General features: G+C 59.8%; 1 protein-coding gene across 7 annotated transcripts in view; it reads left to right on the top strand.

Annotated features, from left to right (window-relative positions):
- ZNF710 (zinc finger protein 710) overlaps positions 1–23,963 on the top strand; it is a 49,359-nt gene extending 25,396 nt beyond the window's left edge. For 5 of the 7 annotated variants that reach the window (XM_037145009.2, XM_037145007.2, XM_037145010.2 and 2 more), the window contains 4 exons: positions 15,030–16,518; positions 18,745–18,936; positions 19,411–19,585; positions 21,390–23,963. In XM_037145009.2, coding sequence (XP_037000904.2) covers positions 15,058–16,518; positions 18,745–18,936; positions 19,411–19,585; positions 21,390–21,559 — 1,998 coding nt within the window. In that variant the 5' untranslated portion in view covers positions 15,030–15,057 and the 3' untranslated portion in view covers positions 21,560–23,963. Of the gene's footprint in view, positions 1–11,389; positions 11,626–12,638; positions 14,105–15,029; positions 16,519–18,744; positions 18,937–19,410; positions 19,586–21,389 lie in introns of those variants that run through there. The other 2 variants (XM_037145012.2, XM_053658855.1) reach the window with 2 other exon arrangements.
- Positions 23,964–24,245: the final 282 nt, after the last annotated feature.

Here is a 24,245-nt window from a genome sequence, read left to right on the forward strand (position 1 = left end):
CCCCTAAACACGTTGGCAAGGACTTTTCCCTACGGAATTACAACCTGACCATCACACCTAAAACAGGACCTGTATTTGAGAACACCATCTAAGAGATGGCGCTATTCCGATCCCCCCGGTTCTCTTGAACCGGCCTGACTCGAAAAGGCTCACGAGTCGGCATTTGGGTGGTTGCGTTTCCTTAGGGTCTTCTACTCTAGAGCGGTGCCCCTGCTTTGTGTGTGGGACATTGGCTTTGAGGAGGCCAGAGAACGGGCCCTGGTGTTGCCTGAGGACGTTCAAGTTGGCAGCCCAGGGAAACTCCCCCAATAACTTGCTTCATTGTGTCTGAAACAATCCTAAAGTGACAGGTTCAGTTGAGAGTATCTCCTTTGTCCCCTGAGTGAGTCATAGGATGCCTAGAGGCCTTAGTAACATTATTTATAAAATGTTACAGCAGACGGAGGGTTATTTTACCTGACCGCACAGCGATCCGAGCCCTTGCTCGGCTTGGGCAGGCGTTCTCCTCATCCAGTGGGTGGGTGGGATCCTGGGAGGTTGGGCTCGTGCCCTGGTCTGTGGCGTTAGAACCGGACCAGAGCCTGGCCCCTCAGACCCTCGGTACCTGCCCTGAGCCTCGCTGCAGCGGCAGCTGGGAGAAGGGGGGGGAACAGATACCTGGGCGGTGCTTGCCCCAGGGCTGGCTTGATCACAGGGCGGAGTCCCGGAAGCCCTGCACCCAACCTGTGCTGCGCTGAGCGCTAGACTGAGAATATTGAATGCGCTCTAACCTGTCTCGGTGACTCCGAGTCACGGTGATGAGTTTAGCCACTGAACCATGTCCCGAGGTGCTGGGACAGCTTGCTCCGCCCTGCAAGCTCCCAGGCTGCCATTTGGTCATTTTTCATCCTGCGCCTGCCTGAGAGAGAGCGAGGGGGCAGCTGTCACGGCCCCCTCCAGCAGCCCTCCCGCCTCGCTGCTGCTCCTCCTCCCAATTTGCATGTTGCTTACGCCTTGGTTGTGGTCAGGGAAGCCAGGGGAACAAGTCCCAAAGCTCAGAGGGGGAGGGGCTCTGTCCACCGAGGAAAGACTGGCTGTAATACCTCGCCACCCCCCCGCCCCCCGGCACAAGAGGGGTGCTGCTGCTGTTACCTTTGTCAAGTTTGGAAGCCCTGGGGGGGGGATTGTAACATCTAGCTTGCGAGGCTGGTGAGCGTGCGTGCGTGCTTGCGTGTGGGAGTATCAGAGCAGGAAGGAGGGCACTTCGGGGGCAAGGGGACCACACGGCTGGAGCTGGGCCGTGGTGATGGGGGCCCAGGGCCCAGGCCCGCACGCCAGCCAGAAACCGCGTAGCCGTAAACAGACGTCAATAAATACAGCTCAGTACTGGCAATGCGCTTGGCCCCTAGCTCATTTTACTGTAAGAACACGCTCTATAATTCACATAGCACACAGAATAGGCTGACCGGCCATGTGAGCGGGAAGGTGTCTGGTCAACAGAAGGCAATTCGTAGCTACGTTTTTAGGGAATCAACAGTGATACACAGGTTTTTGACCGCATGTGGGGGTCGGCACCCCCAGCGCCGAGTTGTAGGATAACTCCATGTGCCGCCCCCCCCCAAAGGCTTCCCTTTCTCCCAGGTGCCCAAGGCCGCCCCTCCTCTGGGCCCCGCCCCCACTTCTCAGGTCTCCTCACACAGCCCAGCTCACACTAAACTGTATTCGTTGTTTCCTTGCCTGTGGCTCCCACCGCACGGGGAGGCCTCAAGTGCAGGGCTGGGTCTTGCTCAGGCCGAGGGAGGCACAGAGCTGGCCGGCCCTTAGCGGGCGGGCGCAGGAAGCGTGCTGGCTGGAGCCTGCATCTGTTGGGTTGAAATGCAAGAGCCACGTGCTCCCAGTGGTCCAGCGACATTTCTGACGCTGTGCTCCGGGGCATTTTCCCCGGGTCCCTTCTCTCCGTTTCCTTGTTGGGCTTGGAGGCCGTCCTGGGCCTGGTCCAACTTAAGGGCACCCTTTCCCAGAGGCAGCTCCCCGAGGCAGGGTGTCCTGTCCGGATCTGCGGTGTCCACAGCCCTTTGGCACCACACACATCCCCCACTAGACTGGCCTCTAGCCGCTCAGGGCTCCGGCTGCAGACTGGTCCTCGTTGCTTTAAAATGCCAGCCCAGGCCGCTGCGCTCGGCACAGACTGACTGCTCGATCAATCAGTCGATCAATCAGCTGATCAGCCCCCGCCCCCCCACTCAGCCTCTCTGTTCCCAGGCTCTTCTCACAGCCCGGCGTTCAGACGATCAGAAGGAAGAAGATCCCTCTGCATGAAGGTGGCCCCGTGTCAGGTTCCGTCCTGACTCGCTGAGGATTGAAAGACGGGAGGAGTAAGAGAAGGAGAGGCCCCGGGGGCAGGGGTTGTTCACTGGGGATCCCAGAGGGACGTCCCGGGAGCCTTTAGGTGGCTCGGCTGAGGGCTGAGTGTGGGCAGGGGCTGTCTGTCCTGTGCACCAGGCCCAGCCCACGGGACATACCAATGACAGCTGATGTCAGAAGGGTGGGCATGCATATCCAGGCCTGTCCTCGAAGAGGCGCTTGGGGTTCTCTGGGGACACCCGTCTGTCTTGTAATCGTTGGGGCCTTTGCTAACTCAGGGAAGTGCCGACCTGTGGTGACAGTAAGCCTCAGTGTCCACGGACGCCCCTCCCTTGTAAGGACATTGATTGGACAGTTGGCAGCCAGGGCAAATGACCAGGCCAGTCTGCAGCTTGTCACCCAACCCTGGGCCGGGGGCCTGGGGCCTGAGCAGTCACTGGAGAGGACACCCCATCCCAGGCCCTGCGCCCCCGTAACTGGGCGCTGGGCTGTCCACCGGAACAGAACCAAGAGGGCCAGGCCCCTGGGGGACCGGCCCGGCTCGCCCACAGTGTCCCCGCGGGGCGGCATCTCTCCTCCTGGGCTCACACGGGGCCAGCGGGAGCGAGGCCACGGCCAGGCCAGGACCCTGACATGAAGCTGATGGCCGCCAGCCTCTGTCCCCTGCTCCCCAAGGGGCAGCCCTTCCCTTGGACATGTGGCGGATTTCAGGAGAAGCCTTGAAAGCCGCCCTTGGAGGCGTCTGCCTTGAAACTGAACGTATTTTCTGTGTTTTCTGGAATTCACGTGCCGTTCTCAGCCTCTCCCTCCCTCTCTCCCCAGAAAGGAGAGAAGGAGAAAGGAAGGCAAGGTCCACATTGTCACCGTGATTGGCACCTCCCGGGAACGCGGGGTCACGGCGCGGGGGCTGCTCCTGTTCAAGCCCTCCTTCCCCCTGCCCGCCGCATTCACTCCGGGACGCGCTTTCTTCCAAAGCCCCTGTCTTCCTCTCCCCTTTGTATCTCTGCTTTCTGTCCCTTCCCTCTCCCGCCTTTTATTCTTGGCTCTCGCCTGGTCCCTCGGGACCACTCCTCTCCTCTCTTCCCCCCAGCCCTCCTTTTCTTCTTCTTCTTTTCAATTCCCCTTTTTTTTCCTTTTTGCCTTTTTCTGGAACTTCTTTTTTCCTTTTCCTTTTTTCTTTTTGAATAGTGCTTCTGTTTTCCAGGGCCTGGCCGAGTAGAGAAGTAGGTTTGTTTGAGGAAGGGAGAATGTGAATGTTTGCATTTTTCTCCATGGCTCTAAATGTGTTTTTAAAAAAATCACCACGCGGGAAGCTGGTTTCCTGTGGCCCGTGTGCTGAGAGGGAAGGGAACTGGTCTCGCTGGACAAGAGAGGCCCCTGTACCCCAGGCCAGGGGGTCCTTGCTGAGGAACCCCACACGGGTCACCAGGAGAGCTGGCGAAAGGCCTGGGGTGCACCAGCCGCATACAGACATGGCCCTGGGGGCCATCTCCCTTTCGGTCCAGGCTTAGGGTAGCCTTGACAGGAGGGGGAAGGTCAGAGGGGGGCGCAGGTCCCCAAAACCTCCCTCCTCTTGGGGAGCCAGGCCTCTGTGGCCATGAAGCTGAGTGGGAAGAAGAAGGCCCGGTTCACACGCGGCGCTAGGCTGGCCGGGCCAGGCCCCCACGGTGCGGAGGGAAGGAGGAGTGGGAAGTGGCGAGGGCTCTGAGGAGGCGAGCGATGCCTGGAGTTGAGATGGATGATGGTCGATGGGAAGGTTCGACAGCTGGGAGAGGTCGCAGGCCCTGGGCCGAGACCAGCACAGAGGAGAGAGGAAGCCACGGGAAAAAGGTTTCTTGGAGGGGGCCCCCCCTGTAGGACGAGGAGAGGGGCAGAGAGAGTGCAGTTGGGAGTGGGAGGGGCAGAATCTAAGCCTCTGTAACCTTCGAGAGGACAACTGAGCTTCAGTGGAGGGGACCAAGAGCAGAGGCCACAGAGGCAGTGGATGTGGGACTGGACACCGTTGTTCAGGGGGTGGAGAGAAGGGGAAAAGTTAGGCAGTGCTGGGGGCTACCCCCGGGTGTGAGCAGAATAGGGGCAGGGTAGCCCTGGACAAGAGAGGGCCCGTTCCGGACCCGGTTCTTCTCTGGGCGGGAGGGGCCTCAGGCTGCAGGTCTGGAAGGCCTTTTGCCCCTCCTTGGAGCACAGGGCAGAGGGCCAGGTCTGTGCCTCCAGGCCCCCAGCCTTGGGAGCCACAGTCTAGCCCGGAATCGCCCAGGGTCCCTCGGAAGCATCTCTGAGAGGGGGCCCTGGGGTGTGAGTGGTTGGGGGGGGTGGAGCGCGAGTCCCGGGCCTCGAGGTCTGGGCTCCCAGGAGCATGCAAGGTTGAATCTCCAGCCTCGGCCACGCCCTGCACTGCCCGCAGTATTCGTCGGAGTGTGAATTGAATCTGTCCACAGGTATGGACAGGATACAGAGCAGCGCACGGCCCAGCCAGACACGGGACAGGTGGGACAGTGCGCAGGCTCCCAGGTGGCGACTGGGGCCCAGGGAGTGGCAGAGGGTCTGGGAAGCAGATCTGAACCCCCATGAAGAGTTGAGATCCATTCAGGGGACCCCTGTTGAGCACCTACTGTGTGCCTGTTTGGAGGATGACACACTCTTCAGAGGACAAGCCAGGGCTCTAAGAGGCTGGGGAAAGGGCCGTGCTGAGACAGGGGTGAGCGGTGGGTAAGGGCAGCTGGGGGTGTGGTTGGCTGCCTGGGGATTTGTTCTCCAGGGACGGGACGTGGATGGCTGGGGAACAGGTGCACCCTCTCGGCCTCGCCAGACGGGGCAGGCCACCACCACCCTTCCTGGCCCTACCTGCTTCTCAGACACCTGCTGGCAAACCTGCAGGCTGCTGGAGCAGGCCTGGCTGCCCAGCAGGTTTTTCCGGTTTGGGCAAGAACGCCTCCTTACACCCCATTAAGCACCCACAGCAGCCCTGGAGATGAAAGGCAGCCCCACTCTGGGGGTGTGGGGCAGACTGGGTCTGCGTTTTGGAACGGGCTTTGGAGGCAGACAGGTTTCTGGGGCTCCGTGTCCAGGGCGGCAGAGGACAGAAGCCAGGGGCGGTCTGTCCCCGTTGAGGACGGGCATCAGGAAAGCTGGCTCCTCCTGTGACCAGCTCTGTGGCCCGGGCACGTTCCGATGCTGCCGGGTTCTGCAGTGAGCACCTGGCATATTTTCCCAGGCACCACCCGTGCACTTAGTGAGATTTGAACTGCGGGCCTTCGAATTCCAGAGTCAGGGCTCTAAACCGGTGCTTCTCATCCTGTTTCCTAAATTACTGTTTGTAATCTTTGCAGACCAGTCTTTTATCAAACCCTCCTGGATGCCAAGAGCAATGTCCAACTGCCGTGAAAGTCGAGAGCAGTCCCAGGGAGCCTGCCCTGACAGCGGTCTTAACCTGTCCCCGCCTCAGTTTCCTCCTCTGCGGGACCGCGGTGAGGGCGGGAGTGCAGGCCACACAGACCACGGCCTGTGATAAATTGGTGCCTGTAGTGTTGGCCTAGGCTGGCGCTGTAACTCTCAAGACAGACAGCCAGCTTGTGTGCTGGGGTTGGGGTTCTGTGACCTGGGGAACGAGAGTGAGAGCGCTGCCCCCACTTGGTGGCGTCGTGCCCGGGAAGGGCTTTGTAAACAGGTGAATGGCCATGCTCCCTGCCCTGCCCGGCCCGTCTTTCTGAGTCCCAGGGGAACTGGCGTCCCCTAGAGCGCTTGGGCCCCAATTGCACCTGGACTAGGCCCCTGCTCTCACCGCCCCACAGGTGGGCACGCAGGGGCTCCCGCCCCTCCTGGGCGTCCTGTCCCTCCGCTCACTCCGTGAAAGTAGCGTTTGGGAGGTGACTGAGGCCCGCCTCTTCGCGTCGGCAGCCTGTGTGGACGGCTGTGTCTGTGTGTGCGTGCGCCTGTGTGTACACTGTCAGCCTAAACGCTACGCCAGCTGTCCCTCCCCCCGGAGATTCACGGAGGCATTACGTGAATGAGAGAGGCATTCTGGACTCCTCTCCTGGCATAAATCCGTCCTCGCCTCGGGTGTGTGGGTGACTGCAAAATCAATGTTGATTACGACAGCGGCAGCTTCAGGAGGCGGTGGCGGTGGCGGCTGCCAGGGGCTCTGCTGGGACTGAGGCCTGGGATGAATCACGCTGGCTGCTGGGCGGGTGGGGAGAAGGCTCCGCGCCCAGGCCCCACTTCTCGCCCGGCGCGTCCCCCTGGGCACACCTCTGTGTTCCTGCCGCCCGGCCTGGGTGCAGGGAACACCACCCATCATGCTCCCTGGGCTAACGGCCTCCCAACAGCAGTGGGAAGTGGGCACCACGATCCCATGCCCCAGAAGGGGAGACTGAGGCACACACAAACACACGTGTAGGGGCGGGGCCAGAGGCCACAATGCACGCTGAGACTCGGCGTGCGAGAATGTTCTGACCCCTTCCTTAATGCTTAAAAAAGAAAAAGAAAAAAAGCAGCAAAGTGACTTGGTTCTCTTGTGGTACCCCGCATGTGTATTGCTTATTTCCTGTCTGGTGTGTGCTCTGCTGCTCCGTGGTTCTTGTTGCTCTGACCAAAATGTGAGGTCCCCGAGCACGGGGATCTTTGCGTCCCACCAGCAGCCAGCCCCAGCCTGGCCCCTGGGAGTGACAAGAGTAATAATCATAGTGTAATAATAATAGTGACTTCCGGTCACGGAGCCCTTGCCGCACACCAGCCTCCTTATTTCCTGCATCGCCTTTATATGAAAGGCAAAGTGTCTAGGTCAAGCCCAAGGATTCTGCCCATCTGCCGCTCTGCCTTCTGTGCCTTGGTCTCCCCTTTTTCCCTGTCAAGTGGGTTTTGTTTTCCAAGATCCCATGCATTATAGCTGCGATCCCGTCGGACACAGGCCCAGCCTGATGGACGAGCTCCATCCAAGGTGGGTCCTTGGCACATCACTGATCCCGCCTCCAAGGCAAGGGAACTGAGTCCCAGGACGGTTGAGGGACCTCCCCAGGGCCGCTCAGCTCACTGGGGCAGAGCTGGGTCTCTCTCCTCTCTGTCCTGTTCCTGGGGTTCCTGGGGTGCTAAGCCAGGGTTTTAGGGGGGAAGCCGGGCTGCTGGGTCCTTGGCACGTCTGTGGGCTCCGAAGGTCTGGACGCTGGGCCGTGATGTGTGGGGGTGGGGAGCCAGGACTTCCAGGGGGGGGATCCCGCTCGAGGTGCTTCCTTTTCTCAGAGGCAGTTTAGGGTCATGGCAAAGAGTGACTTTTGAAGAACAGGCGGATCTCACAGTCCTGTTTGGAGTGAGAAGAGCCGGGGACCCTGGGCAGCCGCTCACCCTCTGCCGCAGGCTGAGGCCTGTGTTTCACCCCCACCGGGCAGGTGGGGCTGCGGGGGCTGCAGGTGGGTGGGCTTCCCTGGACTGCAGGGAGTTCCTGCCGCAGCAGCACTGAGGGGTAAGGCTGGGCCTCACATCCACCATCTAGGTTTTGCTCTGGCTTCATCCTGAGGGGCCTGTAGCTCCGGTCCTCAGCCCAGGCTTGGGGAAGGGAGCCCAGCCCCCTAGGGTGCCGTCGCCCCCTGGGGTGCCCTGTAGCTTCTCTCTGCCGGTTGCAGGTGAGATCAGTCGAGAGCCCACACGGTGGCAGGCAGGGGGTCCATTCCAGGATTTCTGGCTTGACCCTTGGAGGTGACCCGAGAGAAAGAAGGCTGGGACTGAGAGCTAGAGAGGCCCGGCTGATGAAATGGCGGTGTGTGTGTGTGTGTGTGTGTGTGTGTGTGTGTGTGTTTTCCCTCCTTCCTTCCATTTTTTTTTTAAGCGAGAGATAAATAAATGTCGCCCTGAGATGACAAGAGAACATTGAAGGAGATGAAAGCAGAGTAAAAGGGAGCGAGAGCCCAGAAGCAAAGGACAGAGGGGCCCTGGGACCGTGCACTGCGAGGAGGGGAGAGATGAAAGAGGGGAACGATGGGCACGCAGGACCAAGCGAGCGGCAGAGCGGAGGATGGGGTTGCCACGGAAACGGAAGGAGGGGAGGAATGGAGGGAGAGGGAGGCTGGATGGAGAAGGCTGAGGGCGCTGCACGCACGCACGCACGGGGCTGGAGACCGGCTTGATGGAGCTGGGAGGGAAGCCACGTAGGGCTGGCTCCCAGGGCTGAACCAGGCCCCACTGTGGGGAAACCGAGTTTGGCGGGGGAGGAAGATACAACCCGGAAAGCTCATCCACCACGCCTGGACCTGGCAGGGTGCAGGGAGCTGGGTCTGGGGCCTGGGGGGGCCTGCAGGCATATCCTTTCTCCCAGCCTCAGTTTCCACTCCTGGGAAATGGAAGTGGGGCTCCCCACCGCGGAGGGTCACCTGGAAGCCTCCTCATGCACCTGACCGAGGTCCAGCCTGATAAAGGCGCCTGGTGCTCCTTCACTGTGCTTCTTGTCTCTGTCCCGTGAACTTGGGAGCCCAGGTTTTGTGGGTTTTTCCCCTGTTGGATCAAGTTGGATCCAGCGTAGTGAACCTGGGTGGGAGATGGGAGGTGCTTTTGGGCCGGCCACCCATCCATTCATCCTAGGCCTCAGTGAGTGCGTCGGTTCCCTTCCCCTTTCCGTCTCCTAGGGCCCACTCTGCTGACCTCTGACCTGGAAACAGATACAGTTGTGAATCAGTGGGACTGTACCAGGGTTCTCCAGAGAAATGGAAACAGTAGATTTATATATACACACAGAGAGAGAAAGATTTATTTTAAGGAATTGGCCCCCATGATTGTGGGGGCTGGAAAGTCCGAAATCTGCAGGGCAGGCTAGAAACTTGGGCGCGATTTCCGGGATGCAGTCTTGAGGCAGAATTCCTTCTTATCTGGGAGATTTCAGTTGTTCTCTTAAAACGAACGTCAACTGCTTGAAAGAGACCTGTCTGAGTTAGGAAGGGTGGCCTTTGTTCTTTGAAGTCGGCTGGTGGCAGGAGGTAATCACATCTACACAGTAGCTAGGGGCAACATCTAGGTGAGTGTTTGACCAACCGCCGGGCACCACAGCCTGGCAAAGTCCCACACGATTTTAACCTGACCTTCCCACGCTGTGGAGGACGCCTTCACCCTGCCCCAGGAGCTGCACCCGATCCTCTGGCGTGAGGATTCCCCCCCCACCGCCGCCGCAGGAAAGGGCAGTCCTGGCAAAGGGATCGGCCTGTGCAAAGGCCCTGAGGCAGGAAACACCCATGGGGCATACAGAGGAGCAGGAGACTTAATGAGGGGTCAGGTGGAGCTTAGTTGGGGAAACTTCACCCTACTGGACATGCGGCTGAGAGTGGGCATTGTCGGTCCCTGCTTTGCCATCTCAAGAGATATGGCCTTGGCCCTGTCTCTTCCCTTCCCTGGGGCACAAGGAACCGCAGGCCCCTGTGTGGTGTGTGGGAGGCTGGCACATGGGTGGCTCAGCAGACCTGTCTACAGAGAAAAGGGGAAGCTGAGGCAGAGAGTCCTCTGAAGAAGAGACTCACGCCCTCCCCCGGGGCACCCCCCACCCCACACGGCCCCTTCCACTGCAGAAGTGAGACTGAGGTTTGCACAAGCCTCCGGCTTTTGCTTTCGCTTCCTCTTCCAGTCTGGGCACGTGAGCAGAGCTTGCCTTTACGTCTGTGCTGAGGGGACAAGGAGGGTAGGGCGGTTTTGCAGCACGTGGAAGTCCCACGAGTGATTTTACAGACATGTCCACACCTGGGACCTCCTTTCCCCTCACTGGGCTCAGGTTCCTGCCCCGCCCACTCCAGACTCATCTTACCATCTCTGAGGCTCCGGGGGACAAAGGGCCCAGAGACACCCAGACACACGCGCACACACGCACACCAGCAGGACAGCTGGTGCCAGGGCAGAAAAGGAAGCAGGAGCCAGATCCCACAGGTCTTGCGTGACAGGCAGAGGAGGGGGCCCCTCTGCTGTCAGCTCTGTGGGGCCCTGATCTGCCTCCCCCCAGGCCCCAGCCGACCCCACTTGCACCTCCTGCCTCCCAAAGGTCCCGGTACCTCAACTGTTGCTTGAGCCCACTCTGGGCCGCTCCCTGAGGAAGGGAACTTTATTTTGGTCCCTGCCGTGTCCGCACAACCAAGATTAGCACCTCAGCACCCAGCAGGCACCCAGTAAATGCGTGTTGAACCAGTGATCTGGTGGCAGGACTGGTCATCTCACCCTCTGGGTCGCTGGGGGAGTCAAAGCCAATATGAGGGGCCCAGGGGCCACCCTGCCCTCCCCGCAGCAGCCCGATGCCTGCTGGGCCCCTCCAAGGACATCCATGACAGTGTGCCTGGTAACATCCCAGGGCTGGGTTGGCAGTGGCCCTGAGACTTCCCATGTCTCCAGCAGGTGGTGGGAGTTAGTCGAAGAATGGGCAGAACCTTCTGGTTCTGCCTTCAAAATGGTTCCTGTCCCATCGGCCCCAAGGCCAGCCAGGGCCGGAGTGTGCAGTCCACCCGCACTCTAATCCACTGTTCACATTTTGGGGACCCCAGCCCCCCACAGGTCCCTGGCCCTCCCTGCCGTCAGAGCCAGGGGTTTCAGTCAGAAGAGGGGTGGTCACCTGCAGAAACCCTGATGGGCCAGGCAACCTGTCCAAGGCCCCACAGCCAGTCATGGATTCGTTTGACAAGCGCCTGTCAGTGTTTACAGCAGGAGAGGAAAGAGCTGCGGGAGTTCTGGGCCCTGCCTGGGTGGGGGAGGCTCTCTGCTGGGCCTCAGCCCTGACCTCGCCTCTTGCCCCTCCCCAGGGGCTGGCCGGACCTCAGGCCCGGCTGGAGGGGGAAGGGGGCGATGCTGAGCCCTGAGAAACGGGGCAGCCCTGGGCTGCGGGGTCACACCACATGGCCTTTCCTCCCTCTCCGCTCTCTCCTTATCCTCCCCCTGCCCGTGCTTTTGTTTCTTGGCCTCCACAGCCTCTTTCTCTTCCTCCCTCCCTCCCTCCCTCTCCCTCTGCTGTGGCCTCCCTTCCCCCATTCCTAGCGCACGTCTTTAAACTATAATCAGGCGCCTGTTCCGTTTCCTCTGTTTCCCTGCCTTTGCCATTTCCTTTCTCTGTGCCCAGGGGACGGTGGGTGCCCCGCTAGGAGACAGAGCTGCACCCGATGACACCCCTCCCCTCACAGCCAAGGGCCAGTCTGGGCTCCCCTTGCCCTGGACACTGTGCAAAGCTTTTGTTCTGAGCCCACAGCACCGGTGGCCAGGAGAGGCCGTGCCCTGAGGACAGTGTCGCAAGGGTAGCCCGAGGCGGAGGACAAAGCCCGCCCTGCCACGCAGAGGGTGAGAATGTGGCAGACTCTCCATGGCCTCAAACGGGGGGTGCTGTAGCCTTTGAGAAGGAGCCTGACAAGGGGAGAGTGGGGGACCAGAAAGGTGGCCCAGCAGGAAGAGGAAGCGTGACATCCGTTTGCAGAACCCCCAGCTTCCCACTAGTCACTTCCACGTGTGACAGAAAGAACCGCGCATGCGGAATGCGGGCAAATAAGAGGCCCTCCGCCTGCCTTCTCGTGGCGTCTGTCTCAGCAGCAGCGCCCCCGCTGTGCGCACGCGCAAGCACGTGAGCACGCGCATGTGCGCACGCGCGAGCGGCTGCCCCCTGCACGCAGGACGATGTGGACGCAGGGTGGCCGCTGGGAGCCGAGACTGGGCCTCGGGCCTAGACGTGCGGTTCCAGGGTGCACAGGCTATGGAGCCGGGCAGCGGAGCCGGCTCTGCCCGCTCTGCCCGATCTGCCTGCTTTTCGCGGGCCCCCTGAAACACATTAATCGGTCCCCGTCCCTGGGCTGTGACATGGGGTCCACGCACCCCCACCTCCTGGGGTTGTTTCATGACTAAGTGGGCTCACTTAGCATGGCACTGCCACCCGTGTTTGTGGCCGACAGTTGACAGCTCTGTGTCCTCTCCCCTACCCCCAACACTTGGCCACATCCCCTTGTACACCCAGGGATAGGTCCTAACAGAAACACCTTCTCATCCTCAGCCCCAAAGCTACCGCCACCTCCCTGTCACCATAGGAAGGGGACACCTGGTTGGGGGGGCAGGCTTGGCTTGTGGGGGGGAGGTCCTGGTGTCATCGGTAGAAATAGCCCTTTCACTCTAGATGGTCCCTTCTAACAGGAGGGATGACTCTCCCTCGAGGGGACACAGGTTCTGGCCCCCACAGGCAGGTGCTGGCCCACTTTGTCCCCGGCTTGTCTGCCGGTAGAGTAATGTTTGTCTTTGCCTCCATTCCCTAGAGGTGGTTGCCAGGGAAGGGGCGGTGCCAGGGACTGGGGCCCAGGAAGAAGGGACAGGGAAGGGGACTGGCATACACACTGACCTCATTTCACTCCCCCCTCGAGTCAGGCATTTCATAGAGAGGGAATAGAAACTTTAGTCCATAGAGACAGAACAGGGACCTCGGACCATAGAGATGAGGAAACTGAGACTTGATGTGAGGGGATCTGCTTGGGCTACAAGAAGGACCAAGTGCAGACTGAACTCAAAGCTCAGGGCCAACTCAAAGCTCATAGAATCTGCTGTTGAGGGTCAGTTCCTCCCCTTTGCCTGCCCACTGGCCTTACCCCTGGGGAAGTCTGGAAAAAAAAGCTGAGCTCGTAGTCTGCTCAAACCCACAACGGACATGAGGGTGGCCTTGGGCGGTGCTGGGTGCTGCGTGAGACCAGTCGATGTGGTGCAGCCCGCAGAGTGGCTGTGGCGGGCACAACATCTCCCCTGAGAGCTCCGTAAGGGCAGGGTCCCCTCCCCCCCACCTCACCACCTACACCTTGGAGCACAGGGCCCGACCCGGAGCAGGGAAATTTAGCAAATAGTATTTGTCCCACAAACGAACAGGTGAGTTCTCCGTTTCCAGAGGTTGTCTGCAGTCACCCAAACCTTTGCTGAACTGGGGGCCCCAGAATGGCAATTCCTCTCATCTCTGGGGCTTTCGTCAGAAAAGGCTGCTTCTAGAGACCTGGGCAGCGGAGAACAGTGCTTCTTCGTATCTGTGAGGGTGCCCTGAGGAACTGAGCTCCTTCCCCAGAGAGATAGCTGAGGCCATGGCCCTTCCAAGGATAGGGTTTTCATCCCCACCTTTAGATGGGGAGACAGGCAGCGAAGTGACTTTGAAATAACAGTGCTTAGTCACTTGCATGTGACAGCTGGGACTTGAGGCTAAGCGGCCCCGACTTCCTCACGGGGCTGGGGGTGGGCCCCTTCAGCCTGTCCCAGATGGGCCGGAGCCCCGAGTCAGAGGTCCCCTCCATCTGACCCCTTCCACGAGAACCCTGCTTTAGGCTTAATAGTTAAGTCTTTAGAGTCCGTGTCAAGGAGGCTAAATTCCTGTCTGGGGGATTTTATTTTTAGCCGGCTGCAGGAAGGGGAGGCTCTGCTGGCCTGCGGGGGGTTGGAGGGGAGACGCCAGGCCAGGGCCTGTTTCCTGAGGAAGGGCTGCCGCTGAGCTGTGCACCAACTGTAGCCCCGCTGGGGGGAGTGGGCGAGGCAGGCAGGAGCCACCCCAGGAATGTCCGCCTTCCTATGGCGTGCCTCCCATGCGCCCAGCCCTGAGCCGGGAGTGGAGGCTTCGATTGTGAGTCTCCAGTTCAGGCCACGGAGGAGGCCCTCCCACATCCGGGCACTGCAGGCCAGGAGAGGCCGGCAGAAGGCACAGGCCCGTGAGCCAAGCCGGGCAGCAGAGCCCCAGGAACAGGTGGAATTTGAGAACAGCCTGGGAGGCTGCTGGTGGGAGGAGCCAGGAGCTCAGCGGGGTTGGAAACAGGTGAGAAGGGTGGGAGCCCCTAGAGGATGCCCACGAACTCAGGGTCTGGACCTGGACAGGTGGGCACATTCGTTTTTTAAAGGACGGTTGCCTCAAACAGGCTCGCCTTTGCTGAGCCCTGCCTTCAAATCAGATCTCGCATGGAATCCCAATCCGCAAGTCAGAAAACAAAACTTTATTTTTCGCCGGTATACGTTTGGACACTTAAGTGCGTGACATTTAGCCAATTGAGAACTACGACCTGTGGGGGACCTGGTCACTTAGTGTCAGGGTGACCGGTGGGAGCCACTGTGAGGTTGGCCTTGGCCCTAATGTACATTTGCGAGTCACCTGGTTTTTGCCCGATGTGCATTCTTTGCAACACCGAAGCCCCTCCTCATTCGTATGGACGGGCTGTCGCACGTGGTGACGGTTGTGTGACACCTCGCTGTGGTCTCAAGGCCCGGGCAAAATCAATCACCTTGGCAACAAAGCCGGAGGGGCCACAGCGCGTGATGGAATGAGGTGTGCTGCATATACCTGGGAGCAGATGGGTTTTCTAAAATCGGCTTTTAAAAATAGAGGAGTCCTTCCTTCTTGTGATTTTTTTTTTAATCAGGAGGCTGTGCCGGGCATGCTTTGAGAACCGCTCCACCTCCCTGTTTTACAGATGGGGAGACCGAGGCCAGCGGGTCGGGGGAGGGGGGAGGCGGGCTTGCCCAGGATCTGTAGGAAGATAAGTGGATGGGCAGAGACTCGAGGGGCTGGAACGGTGGTCACTGTTCCCTGTGATTATGTGTGCCCTGTGCTCAAGGCAGGAGTGATTTGGGGCACTCACAGACCTCAAATTAGCCAATTTCTTGCTGTGACTACATGCGTGTCTGTCTGTCTGTCTGTGCAGCAGCAAGCCTGAAGCACTAATGCACCCTTCTCTCCTCCCCCGCAGCGATGCCCTCCTAGCCAGCCGCCCAGGGATGGAGGGCTTCATGGACTCAGGGACTCAGACGGACGCCGTGGTGGTGCTGTCCTTGGCTCAGGCTGCTGTGCTGGGCCTGGTCTCGGAAAATGAGCTCTTCGGAGCCACCATAAGCGCCGAAGCCTTCTACCCGGACCTGGGGCCCGAGCTGTCCGGGGCTTCCATGGGGGAGCCGGGCCCCCCGGGTCCCGACGTCTACCAGCTGGCCTGCAACGGGCGGGCCCTGGAGGAGCCGGCGGAGGAGGAGGTGCTGGAGGTGGAGGCGGCCTTCGAGAAGCACACCCGGCGGAAGACACGGCCGCCCGTGCGGCTGGTGCCCAAGGTCAAGTTTGAGAAGGTGGAGGAGGAGGAGGAACAGGAGGTCTATGAGGTGTCCGTGCCTGGGGACGACAAGGACGCAGGCCCCGTGGAGGTGCCCGCGGATGTGGCGGGCGGCGGCTGCGAGTCGCTGGTGCAGAGCAGCGCCGTCAAGATGATCGACCTCAGCGCCTTCAGCCGCAAGCCCCGGACACTGCGGCCCCTGCCCCGAGCCCCGCGGCCAGAGCTGGATGTGGCCCCCTACGACCCCCATTTCTCCGACCCGGCCCGGGACGGCTTCCCGGAGCCTGGCATGGCGCTGCCAGGGCCCGAGGCCTTGCCGACGGAGTGTGGTTTCGAGCCGCCCCCGCTGGCGCCCCTGAATGACCCCGAGGCCCCTACCATGGAGTCCCCCGAGCCCGTGAAGCCGGAGCAGGGCTTCGTGTGGCAGGAGGCAGGCGAGTTCGAGGCGGACGCGGCGGGCTCCACGGTGGAGCGCCACAAGAAGGCGCAGCTGGACCGGCTGGACATCAACGTGCAGATCGACGACTCCTACCTGGTGGAGGCGGGCGACCGCCAGAAACGCTGGCAGTGCCGCATGTGCGAGAAGTCCTACACGTCCAAGTACAACCTGGTGACGCACATCCTGGGCCACAACGGCATCAAGCCGCACTCCTGCCCGCACTGCAGCAAGCTCTTCAAGCAGCCCAGCCACCTGCAGACGCACCTGCTGACGCACCAGGGCACCCGGCCCCACAAGTGCCAGGTGTGCCACAAGGCCTTCACGCAGACCAGCCACCTCAAGCGCCACATGCTGCTGCACTCGGAGGTCAAGCCCTACAGCTGCCACTTCTGCGGCCGCGGCTTCGCCTACCCCAGCGAGCTCAAGGCCCACGAGGTGAAGCACGAGAGCGGCCGCTGCCACGTCTGCGTCGAGTGCGGCCTGGACTTCTCCACCCTGACCCAGCTCAAGCGCCACCTGGCGTCCCACCAGGGCCCCACCCTCTACCAGTGCCTCGAGTGCGACAAGTCCTTCCACTACCGCAGCCAGCTGCAGAACCACATGCTCAAGCACCAGAACGTGCGGCCCTTCGTGTGCACCGAGTGCGGCATGGAGTTCAGCCAGATCCACCACCTCAAGCAGCACTCGCTCACCCACAAGGTACGGCTGCGGGCCTGTGCACCCCTGTGCGCCTGCGCGCCCCCGCGCTTCCCAAAGAGCTGGGTGAGATCATTTAGGCATGGTTTGCAGGTGAACAGTTCCTATTTTTTAGCGACGTCTATGAAAAATATAGCAATTAGGTTAGTTGTCTTAAATAATCAAACCTGACTTACTTTAAAAAATTTTTTTTTTCCTGAAACGTTTGAGAAACCATATACCTGCCCTCCTGCTTTATAGATGGATGGGAGGGACGGACTGGACGGACGGACCTACAGATGGGTTCCTTTGTTCCTCGTAACAAAAGAATGTCAAAACCTGCAACTTCCCTTTAGGAAAAACCTAAATATATTTCATGTAAAAGAGAATACAGTCAGGAAGAATATTAGTTGTGGAAAAGTATAGCTGAGTTTAGAAGTGGTTTATGGAGAGGGAAGGTGGACCGTACTGTTCTCAACCTTGGTGTTTTCCCCCTCCTCCTCCCTCCTCCCCTTTCAGGCCAGTCGCCACCCCACCTTTCAGCCGGCGTCGCCTCCTCTGAGAGGCCCTGATGACCAGGCAGGTGGAACGAGGCCTCTCGGGACCCACATCCCACTCTGGCACCCGGCCAGTGCTCTGGTTGCCACCCCAAACCCAGCCAGCTGCACACCTTGAAGCACCGTGCAGACAGTGTCCTCTCTTCGTAGGGGTGGCCTTAGAGACACCCCAGGGCAAACCGGTGCCCTTGCCTCTCACCGTGGACACTGCACGGTGATGGGGGAGCAACCGTGTGCCAGGCCAAGGACCCCGCCCGCCCCGGGGCTGGGACATTTCCAATAGAGCAGACATGATGTGTAGGCTCGGGCCAGGTGCTCCTGTGCTCGGTTGGTGTAGCTGCCAAGAGCACCGTGTTAAGAAGGATTCTGCAGCAGAATCTGGGCTCAGTCCCAACCCCAGAACGTGCCTGAAGCACCAACCAGACGCTGATTGTGTCTGTGGGGAGTGCGAGTGAAGAGTGCTAAGTTCGCAGGCTATTTATTTGCCATCTTTCTCCTCTGCCGAAACTCCCCACCTGTCTGCAAAGTGTTAAAAGATACATAATGCAGTGAAGAAAAGCTGAAAGGCAAAAATCAAAGGCTAATCCGATTGGAAACATTCCTCTCGTCAGCCTAAGTTTGTACAATGTGTCAGGCGCTTGCCGGGTGCGCTCCCAAAGGGCAGGGCCCCCTGGTGGTCACACATGTCTCCGCGCCTCCAGCGAGCCTGGGAGGCCTGCTAAGAGGAATAGACACTGGAACCGTTCCATTACGACCCAACACTTTATACCAGGGACAGGGATGGCAGCTGCAACCACAGAAATGTGTGTGTGTGTGTGTGTGTGTGTGTGTCCCACTGGGACTCTACTGACTGACTGGGGTTCTAGCAAAGAGTTCAGTTCCCAAATTTTGCTCTAACATTTCTCCCCAGACAATCTGTGCCCATAGCACCTTGTCTTGCTCTGGGGCCACCTCCAGACTTTGTGGCAAAGCCCAGTGAGAGTCCAAACCACAGACTCTGTCTCCTGGCGCTGAGTGCCCCAAACCCCACCAATAATGAGAATTACCTAAGGAACCTGCTGAGCCCCTAAGTCGTGCCAAATGGGAATCTCCAAGGAGCGGCCCGAGAAGCTGTTCCTCTATCAAGAATCACATGTGGTCCTTAGCGCCAGGGAAGGTTGGAAAACTCTGGGAGGTCAGTGAAGGGCTCCGAGTTTTGAGGGGCCTAAATTCTACACAGACCCGAGTGTCACTGTTTCCTCGGGCACCTGTACGTGAATCATACTCTCAAAGGGGTCCGTGGGAAAGATCACTGAGGAGGGAAACACTCAGATACATTCTGGATGCGAGGAAGTAAATCCGTGGCCACCAGGCTAAACCTGCGCCTTCTAGGCCACAGGCTGGCCCCTCACGCCTGGTGTGATGTTGGTTTGTAGCCACGTGCCTGGTCCGTGGTTGCTGAATGAATGAATGAATGAATGAACTAAAACATTTGCCTGGCGAGCTGGAGATAGCAGGCATGTAGGTAGGAACCAGAAGGCCCAGCCCATCTCTGCCTAATACTGCAGGGCTTCCTGGAGCAGGGGGCCTTGCCCTGGCACTCTCCCCATGGTTTTGAACTCGTGGTCCGTGATTGGGACACCCCTGGGAAGTCACTCCCCTGCAGCTGCACAGATGGTCTGGCCCTGAGCCTCGCTCGTCCCCACCCCCACAGGGCGTGAAGGAGTTCAAGTGCGAGGTGTGCGGCCGGGAGTTCACGCTGCAGGCGAACATGAAGCGGCACATGCTGATCCACACCAGTGTCCGGCCCTACCAGTGCCACATCTGCTTCAAGACCTTCGTGCAGAAGCAGACCCTCAAGACCCACATGATTGTACACTCGCCGGTGAAGCCATTCAAGTGCAAGGTACGTGGCCCTCCAGCCCCACAGTGGGGCAGTCCCCTGAAAGGCCTGGCCACAGCGGGCGAGTCACTGCATAGTACACAGGGTTGGCCTGCTTGAGGGGAGCTGCCTGGGCTTCAGGGAGTTGGAGTGGGCGGTGGGGCTTCAGATCCCACAGCGGCTGCAGTTGTTTGGGGTTTTTGAGAGTCAGGGGGCATCCTGGCACAGCCACAGGGAAAGCACCCAGGCCCCGGACTCAGTGCTGCAGCAGATCCGAGCCTGGATTCCCAACTGCTCCGGCTCAGGGAGTGCGGGGCAGCCCCACAGAACTGGTGACCCGTGCAGCCCCTCAGTTCTCTGCCTCTCGGACCTCTGGGCCCCACAGGAAAGAGTAGAATGAGCGCTGTCCATAGCTAGTGGGGCTGCAGCCCAGCCATGGAGGTGGGAGGGGGTCGGGGTCCTGGAGGGCGGGCTGATGGGGCCCATGGTGTCTTCCAGGTGTGCGGGAAGTCCTTCAACCGCATGTACAACCTGCTGGGCCACATGCACCTGCACGCAGGCAGCAAGCCCTTCAAGTGCCCCTACTGCTCCAGCAAGTTTAACCTCAAGGGCAACCTGAGCCGGCACATGAAGGTCAAGCACGGCGTCATGGACATTGGTCTGGACAGCCAAGGTGGGTGGGCCACGCGCAGCGGACGGAGCCGGAGCGGTGCCCTCACGGCACGTGCAGGAGCCTCCTGTCCGGTGAGGGGGACCGGGAGGCTGGCCAGGCCTGAGACCTCACTGGGGTGGGCTCAGGTCTGGAGAGGGGGCACGCTGGAGGGCCACTGTGCTGATGATGGGATGTTTGTGTACTCTTCAAAGGACTTAAGTGGGCTCACGTAAACTATATAATAAAAATAATAACAACCTATGGAATGCTAATTGTGTGCCAGGCCTTCATTAACTTTATGTGACCCTTACGGGGAGGTGGGCGCCATTTGACAGAGGCGGAAACTCGAAGACCGAGGAGTTAGGTAACTCACGCAAAATCACGACAGACAGGAGGTGAAAGACACTTTATCTCATTACTGAGCAATGATATGAAAATAAAAGGTTGGGAAAGAAAGTATCAAATGGGAAAATGGCAACTGGAAAGGTAAGGGAGAGCCAGGTGAGGTCATAGTGCCACTTGTCTGATAGGCACGCAGAGGGGACCTCTGACCTTCCCAGTAGCCAAGGTGGAGTGTGCTTGTCCTCATGGGCACAAGATGGCTGCCAGTAACCTACAGCAGCAATGTGCTCCCTTGTCCACATCCAGTGGGAGTGTTAAGAGCCTGCTCCCCTTTGCTCTATGAAACCAACAAGAATATTCTAAGAATTCACAAACTAGCCTTTCCTCATAGTTCACTGGCCAGAAGTGGGTCCCACTCATTTGGCCAGCAGTGGGCTTTCCTCTTAGACCAGTGGTATTCAATGGAGGGGGTGAATCTGTCTCCTAAGGACATTTTGGCCATGTCTAGACACATTTTTGGTTGTCCCCACTGGGAGGGGGGAATGCTGTGAAACATCCCACAAGGCACAGGACAGTCCCCACAGCAAGTAAGATGTCCCCAAATGTTAATAGGGCCAGGGTTGGAGTCCCTGCCTTACCCTTACCAGGGCTACTGCCCCCAGTCTGGGATCCATTTCTCCCCAAAACGCATTGTGTGTCCTGGGTGGACGGGGCAGAATGAACACTGGGGCTTAGCCTCAGTCCCTGGTGGCCACCCTCCCGGGTCCCCAGATCTCCTCAGAGGCTGCCGTCCTCCTGTGACTCATTGGAAGGCAGCCCAGGCCTCCAGTGCGGAGTTTTCTCTCTGGCTTTTGATCCAACAGTAAGAGCATTATAGTAAGATGTCTGTTGGATAAAATTAGAGGAGGGCACATTCTCTGATTAAGAGTTTTTGCCTTACCCTCTGTGTTAACCTTCCTCGGGTGTTTGTCCTTGGAGAGCCAGGCCCCAGAGACCACTGGGTAGAACTGGCTTCCAGCACCAATGCTGCAAGGGGCTCAGAGGTCCGGTCCCCCGCACTGCTCCCCAGCGCCCCCACCAGGTGAGGCAGAGCAGCGCAGTGAATGAAGACAGCTGCACTTGCTGGGGCCCTTTGGCAAGCAGCCAAACCCCTCCCAGCTGCCTTTTGGTCTCCTAAGTGGGGTTGCTGGGAGCAAATGGATGAGCTCATGCCTGGCATGCAGTAGATGCCAAATGAGTGCTGATGCAGAGACAGGGCAGAGGGCAGCAGGCTGGCTTTCGTGTGGCAAAGGGGACCACACTGCAGACAGTTTAGTGACTCAGGAGGGACCACAGAGGCAGGACCCAAAGAAGAGCCCTGCACACACAGGTCTAGAGCTCAGGCCTGGGAAGCCGCTTCCCAGCTGCCGGTTTCCTGTGTGGGGGCGACGACCTCTTCCCCAGAGAGGCAGCCCTTGGGCCTCACTGTGCGCCTCTTTTGCAGACCCCATGATGGAACTGACGGGCACTGACCCCTCCGAGCTGGACGGCCAGCAGGAGATGGAGGACTTCGAGGAGAATGCCTTCACCTACGCCGCCGTGGACGGCAGCGCCGAGGCCAGCGTCCTGACCGAGCAGGCCATGAAGGAGATGGCCTACTACAACGTGCTCTAGCCGACGCCGAGCCACCCGGGCTGGGGCGAGGAGGGCCCAGGGCGTGGGGGTGAGACCCGCGGGCTTCGGGCTGCGCCTGCCGCCGTGGAGGCGCGAGCGACTACTGCCCCACGGCTCCGAGCCCTCCCTGCTCCCCACCGAGTCGCGTGCACCACAAGGGACTTGGAGACCAAATGGACTGCACCCCTGGCCTCAGCTGTGAACCCGAACCAGGCCCCAGGCATCCCGGGGAAGGGAAGGCAACACAGGGGCCCAGGCCTGGGTCTCTGAGCCTGCTGCTGTGGGAAGTGGGGGACATGTGGACAGGGGCCATTTGGGGACGGGTCCCGAGGGCACAGGTGCCGGGGCGTTCCCAGGCCCAGCAGAGCTGGGGCAACCCTCCTGCTGGCCCCACAGGGGTCTTGACACTGGAAGAAGAGGCTGCTTGAGCCAGGTTTTGTTTCTCCTCTGGACCAGCTCCTGCTTCAGGGGGTGTCTGAGCTCCTGGGCTGGTCAGCACCGCCCACCACTGCCTGCTAGCCCCCGGGCTTCGAGAAGCCCAGGCCCCAGAGCTGTCTTCCCGCCCTGTCGGTGGACAGCCAGGCAGGGCCCCTGGTGTCTACCTCCTGGTGCCTCCCAAGGCCCCCAACCCCCCCGCCCCACAGCCAGCGTGCTCGGGCCGGCCTGGCTGGCGGGAGAGCAGGTGCAGCTCAGATCCCCCCTCGAGCGCCCCCTCCGGCCACCCCCTCACCCCTAGAAGGTCTGCATCTTACAGCCCTAAGATGGATTTCCACAAACATCATCCAACTCTCTCTTGATCTGGGACTCCAGGCCAGGGTCCCCGCCCACCCCCACCCCGTGAACAGAGCCGGGACACGCCTCGTGTTGGGCACACACTAACAGAGGGAGGCCCCATGAACAAGGGTGCAGGGCACAGTGCAGAGGTCACGGGGACCCAAGGGAGCTGTCCTCCGAGGAGGCCAGGACTGCCTGGGGCGGGGGAGCTAGAGCATCTTTCTCATTTAAAATGTAACAAGTATCCCCTTTGAAGATGGGGACAGCCCAGAGTCAGCAGGCTCCCGGAAAGAGCAACACCGAAAAAGGAAAGTGAAGACCACAGAGGGGAAAAAACAAAGGATTTTTTTTAGCACATGGGGGTATTTGGAAGGTAATTTATTACTACTTATTTTCCTTTCCAACTGTGTCACCTATGACCTTTCCTGATGGAGGCCGTTCTCTTTTCCCTGCGGATGCTTTTCTCATGTGCTGTGTGCCCCCAACCTAGAGCAGCCCGGCCGGGCAGGACCGGGGCCGGTGGCATCTCCTGCCAGAGGCCGGAGCCGAGGACCCCGCTCTGCCAGAGGCTCGCTCCCTCGCCCGCCCGCTCTGCTCACCGCTGTCCCCACACTGTCCTCTGCCCCTGGAACATAGGCTGCAGGCCCAGGGCAGGGGGGTGGCACATTCAGGAACGACAGGGCACCCAGACTCCCGCCTCCCAGGCTCCTGAGGCCTCCGTGGGGAGTGGCAGGCAGGGCTGTCCCCAAAGGCATGGAAGAAGGTGAAGCCACCAACTTTACAGCCTGGAAGCCAGGGGTAGGCAGGGCACAGCGGGGGGCAGGGAGGGGAATCTGAGGTGCAGCTGTGCCCAAGGCTGGACCCCCAGTGAAGCACCAGGCCAGGCCTCAGGGTGGCTGTGGCTGGGACTGAGGGGAAGACAAGGTGGCCTTGGGACCAGGCAGCCAGGTGCACCTTCCTTCTCTGCTACAGCGCATGCTAAGCAACAGGTGAGAGGGCAGAGGCCACCAGCGCCCCCAGGTGCCCGCCGTGATGACCCTCAGGTGGCAGTGACTCTGTCACTGTAGACGACATTTTCTCCTGCTGAGCAGAAGCATCTTCCCCTGCAAACTACCTCTTCCCACGACGTCTTTCTCCCCTGGTACCAAAAAGAACCCTGTACCTCCTCCTCCTCCTCCTCCTCCTCTCTCCTGCCAGCGCAGTGGCCTTGGTCTTGGGAACCCAAGGGAGAAGGTGCGGGCCCCAGGGTGGGGCTCTCCTCCCCCAGCCCCACCGTCAGCTCCGGCCCTCTGCGAGGTTCGATACTTGAACGCCCCCGCCCTGTGCCTTGGGCCTGGGCGAAGCTAAGAGAAGGGAGACAGCACAACTCACAATTTGAGCTGGTGGGGGGAGTGGTCTTGGCCAGGCTCCTGTCCTCCCCCCTGGCCCCCAGCCTTTGCAAAAGAGGTGTGCGGCCTCTCGGGCGACTCGGAAACTCCTGAACGAATTCCACTCTAACTTATTTTGACGTGTATACACACCAACCGTTTAGAACGTCCCACTTGTGCAAAGCCCTACTGTGTTTCCACGTTCCTGTTTAAGAGAAAAGTTTACTTAGCAATAATTATAAATAAATGAATATTCTTTAGCACGACGACTGCGAGTGCTTCCTTCCACCCTCCCCACGCCCTCCCCCGCCCCCCCAGAACTTCGCTCTCCCTTCCAGGGACCGTCCTGCTCACCTGTAGCACCAGGTGCCTACAGGGAGCTGCTCCGAGCCCCAGAGAAGGGGACAGGCCAAGGCCCCAGCAGAAAAGCCGCTTCCCTTCCTGACCCACCAACAGGGCACCAGTTAAAGAGCCAGCTCACCATGCTACACTGGACTTCAGAGGCTGTGTGTTCTGGGGAGCTGCAGGTCTTTGCTACTAATGGG

This window comes from Artibeus jamaicensis, unplaced genomic scaffold (assembly GCF_021234435.1).
Source record: "Artibeus jamaicensis isolate MK-2021 breed Jamaican fruit bat unplaced genomic scaffold, CSHL_Jam_final scaffold_612, whole genome shotgun sequence".
In the NCBI taxonomy this organism is placed as follows: Eukaryota; Metazoa; Chordata; class Mammalia; order Chiroptera; family Phyllostomidae; genus Artibeus; species Artibeus jamaicensis.